Below are 4,705 nucleotides of genomic sequence, written 5' to 3'. Positions count from 1 at the left end.
TGAGATGACCGATTTGGACATCATGAAGTACTTTCTGGGTTTAGAGGTGGACCAAAGAGCAACAGGTATTTTTGTATCCCAAAAGAGGCATCGACCACCGCGGCGCCGGGGGTGCTGGACGTCACGTGGCTCGCGGGGCCATGATACGCGGAGGAGTATCGCGCTCTGGTGGAAGAGGCATCGAAATGAAAGAAGAAGGAGAAATTTAAGATTATGGGGGAGTTTTGTTGGAAAATCTTAAATTTCTAGAGATTCTGAGATATCCGAGATATCCGAGATATCCGATTTAAGTTATCTGGAATTATTTGATTTATCTTTTGAGTTATTTTGTTTCATATTAGATAAGATAGTTTTTTTGATAAGTTTTGATTTGATAAGATATTTTATTATCTTCTTGTTAGTTCAGTACGTTGTAAAATGGCTATTTAAAAGCCATCTCTAATTCAATAAAAAATACAGTGAGTTGCTATGTTTACCACAACATTAGTATTACCTCGTCACTATTATTTTTCTACACATATGTATTCAAAAGATCACACAGTGTGCTCAAACTTTCGGACAAAAAAAGTGTTGATGACCTTTACTGTTTATTTATTATAGAAAATGATAAATTTTTAGAGAACTATAGCTGGATTACAAAATTAATTATTTCAACAAAAATAAAGTTTCTACCAATTTTGTACCATGGAAATTTAATTGGTTAGATTAGATCCACATTTTCACTCAAACATAATCTGATTATGTGCCGAACAAAACATATACTAGTGATCAGTACTCATCTAATGCAAGTACACTGATTGGAAGGTGAATCAATCTCATTGATCTAATTATGATGTTAGTCTACTTTTTCTTGACAAGATGGTATAAATAGGTCAGAGACAAAATTTGATTAAATGATTAGGGTATAGTATCAACCACTCTGTTGTACGACGCCAATGTAATTGGTTAGATCCACATTTCTGCCCAAAAACCATCTGCCGTGCAACACATGTACTGATTATACTTATCTTATCAGAATTCTAGTCCATTGATTCCAATTTCATGATGAATTATTTCCCTGTCACCATCAAAACCTTAGCTAGATTTCAATTAAGTTCACATGGCTTGTAAGTCTAGAATTTATCAGAAGCAAATGACTGATTTGTACCAAATATAATTTGAGAGTAAACTTCATTTTCGTCAATGAAATTGTGAAGCGTTGTTAACTTATGGTAGTCCTTGAATTAGTTTCTAAATTTGAATTGTGTGGGTCAGGTTAGTCCTTGCTGATAGCCATCCACTAACTTGGTTAGCCAACATTTACTATTTTGACAACCACATGTGATAACACACAGGAGGGACAAAAATGAGGATGAAGACTAATTTTTGGTGAAAGTGAGGCAGTAATATTGGCTTCGACTAACAGACTGCATTAATAAAAGAGATATATTGACTTCAAATTAAACTATTTCTCATTAGAAAGACAGAGAAAATGAAAATAATAATAATATGCAACATAGCATATATGCAATTAATAGTTTCTAAATTTCGTTCCCTGATTTTTTAGTAGATTTGTGAGAGGAATTTTATCACCATTTAGAACCCTTTTGCTTGGGGCCACTTTTCTCATCCCCATGTTAAACGAATACAAAAAAATTTCATCTTCGGATTTAATTTAGCCAGCTAATCATTAAAGTCTATGCAAGGCATAGGTAATATTAAGGAAGTATATCTTCTTTGCAGGGAATTATAAGGCAACGGTCATTGGATGATTGAAACCAAATTTTTCCTTGGCTATACTTAGCAGTTCTTGAAATGAGGGTTGATTAACCAAACCTCTTAATCCGAAGGTTAGAAGGTCTACTATGGACATGTGGTCAACCTGATACTTCTAAAATCGATTACTGCAAAATAATGTTTGATCAGCACATACTGTATCTTACGAGTGTAAATTAGTTCTTGGTTGTTAATTTTTTAATACAACGTGAATTATGTTTATGAGGGGTAAAAAATAAAAAAGAGAGCTGATTCAAAAATGAAACCAAATACCTCCTTTTTTCAACCTCTGCTACATATGCAGCAAAATATCCTTTAGGACATCAAGTAATGTTGCTGCTACTTGATTCCCCGTTGGCAGAGAATGTGTTCAACACCAATGAAAGTAGGGAAACAATGCAGCCATAATAATAATATGGATTAGCACTTTGAGGAAATTATTTCTCTCAATTGGGTTGGGGGAAGAAAGATATATGTTGTGTATTTATGGATAGAACTACTAGAAGCTGGAGAAAAATGTCATTGATGTGAAGGGAATTGGGCACGTAACTGTGAGAGACATAAGCATTTAAAGGATCACACGGTCTACACTATATGTTATAGGGCGAAAGCTGTTGATTACTTGAATTGTGCATTAGTTGTAACTAACGGATATTGGTTGACCAAAATGTGAGAAGAAGAAAAATGCGTGGACAATAACATAATTTATGAGATGTATATAGATATCCAAGGCAATACCATTGGTGTGCATAAAGGAGATCCAAGGCTGCAAGAGTGATAGAAGGTGGTTGTTAGGAATGCATGAGGCATATGTGGCAATGACTTGGGAGTAAATTATGGGAGGGGAAGAGCATGCATCTTCTCTGTAGCTCAACACTTTTAATTCCCGTACTATTCTTATTTCTTGAATTTGATTTTTCATTATTTACTTTCTTTTTACAAATTTGATTCCTCTACCATTTTTGTGTGAAATTTAATTCATTTGTTAACTTGATATCTAATATTTAATATAACATTTTACTATATTCCGAATTCAAATTATTTATCTCTTTATTGTATTTTAATTGGTATCCCATTGACCAAAAAATTATATGTCATTTAAAATATTTATTTGTATATAATTTTTGTTCTCTTTTACATTATTCAATTTGTCCTTATTTTTATCTTAGATTATGGGAATTTCTTTTTCTTATAAAATACATCAATTTCATGAAAATATTCTTCAACTTGATTTCAAGCTGTTATTGATCTTTATAATAACATTGTCAAGAATAATTTAGGTAGATTGAATCAATTAATAAGAAAAAATAATATTCTTGTCAATTGTTCATATAAAATGTACTATTTTATTTTTTTTATTTGTCTTGGTGAAATTTTGGTTAGTCACTTTTTATTTGAACCTGATTTTATTGATTTTTGTAATTTATTTAGATTTGTATGAATTTAAATTTGAATTTTGTTTGGACTTATAATAATTTTTTTTGGTAAAGATTGGAAAGATTACAAAGATGGTCGCAATAAAGATTGAACCTAGGTCCTCATACTTATAAAAATTAAATAATATTATACTTTATTATCTTTTATTTCGATTTATGTGTTATCAAAATATTTTATTTTAATAATTATTATTTGAACTTTAAATTAATGTGATTGAACATTTAAAATTCAACTTCTATATCCACTTATAAAGAATATTTAAATTTTAATTTTAAAATCTTCAAACTTTTTTATGCAGACTTTATTTGAGTTTCAATTATAATCTTCAAAATTTTTATGTAAATTTTATTTTGTAGATTTTATAAATTTTAAAAAAATTGTTACAATAAATAAAATGTATGGTTAAAATATTTTGTTAAATATTTTTAAGATATTATTTTTAGTAATACTCGCGAACATTTACATGTATTTGTGAATATTGAAAATTTATGGAACTACTTATTAGATATAAAAATGAGTACAAAACAAATATTTATCCAACAGAAAATATAAAAAGAGACTATTATCCTTACCTGCCCCATTCACATCCTTAAATTTATATCCATCTATGTCATACTTTATTGTCACATCAAGTTAACAAATACTACAAAATTACTCGATTTAAATGATGGAAGAACAACATCATTAAAAAAAGTACACCTAAGAACTACTTGAAAAAATCTTCATTTTAAACAGGTCCATTTCATAAAGACCATAAGGTGGGAAAATTGCGATCTAAATGCGACCACCAAGTTACACAGAAAGGAAAACAAAATAGAAAAAGAGGGGACAATAAACAGCATGAAATTTAGTCATGTTTTAATCCATTCTCCTTAGTGTTGTTCTTTGTCTATGATACATTGCAATTTAATCCGAAAAAACAATTGCATCGTAACCTTTCTACACTGGTCAACTTTTCTCAACCATATAAAAATTTTCTTCAGACTTACTTTGGTGCATCTTATAGCCTATTTAAGCCAGAGGTGATGTTAAGGAAAATGTCTTCTGTGCATGGAATTGTTAGGCAACCCATCGGATGACAGAATCCAAATTCTTTCTCTGACGTACTCAACAGTTCTTGAAATGAAGGGTGATTCAAATATGACACTGGTATCACAAATCTCTTCTTTTCGCCCTCTCCTACGTACACAGCAAAGTACCCTTTAGGCACATCTAGTGCATAACTTGCAAACAGATTAGATAGACGAAGAATGTGTTTAGCACTCAAGTCACTTGGCAAACGAATAGCCATCGAAGCAGTGCTGGTTAGAACTTGGAAGAGGTTCTTGCTTTTCACAATTGAGTTGGTTGGAAAAAAGTTTGGAATATACTGGGTATTTATAGATCAAATTAAGCGCCAGGAAGAATCAGTGGTGAACTTAGGCATGGTTATTAATTAGTGTGGGACATGTGCATTCAAAGGATCATGCGGTGTGTACTCAAACTTGTTGGCAAAAACGTGTTGATGATCCTC

At 31.2% G+C, this 4,705-nt stretch overlaps 1 protein-coding gene across 1 annotated transcript; it reads right to left on the bottom strand.

Moving 5' to 3' along the window:
• Window positions 1–4,029: 4,029 nt before the first annotated feature.
• Window positions 4,030–4,705, bottom strand: LOC109801915 (auxin-induced protein 15A-like). The gene has a single exon (XM_020363081.3). It carries the CDS (start codon window positions 4,481–4,483, stop codon window positions 4,193–4,195), a length of 291 nt encoding a protein of 96 aa, XP_020218670.1. The 5' UTR covers window positions 4,484–4,705; the 3' UTR covers window positions 4,030–4,192.

This window comes from Cajanus cajan, chromosome 4 (assembly GCF_000230855.2).
Source record: "Cajanus cajan strain Asha chromosome 4, NIPB_CcT2T_4, whole genome shotgun sequence".
NCBI lineage: Eukaryota > Viridiplantae > Streptophyta > Magnoliopsida > Fabales > Fabaceae > Cajanus > Cajanus cajan.
The sequence above is the reverse complement of the archived record's forward strand: the minus strand, read 5'-3'. Positions and strand labels throughout refer to the sequence as shown.

Bases quoted from the DNA above. Each gene is read 5' to 3' on its own strand.
- LOC109801915 (XM_020363081.3), bottom strand. From the start codon at position 4,483: ATGGCTATTCGTTTGCCAAGTGACTTGAGTGCTAAACACATTCTTCGT.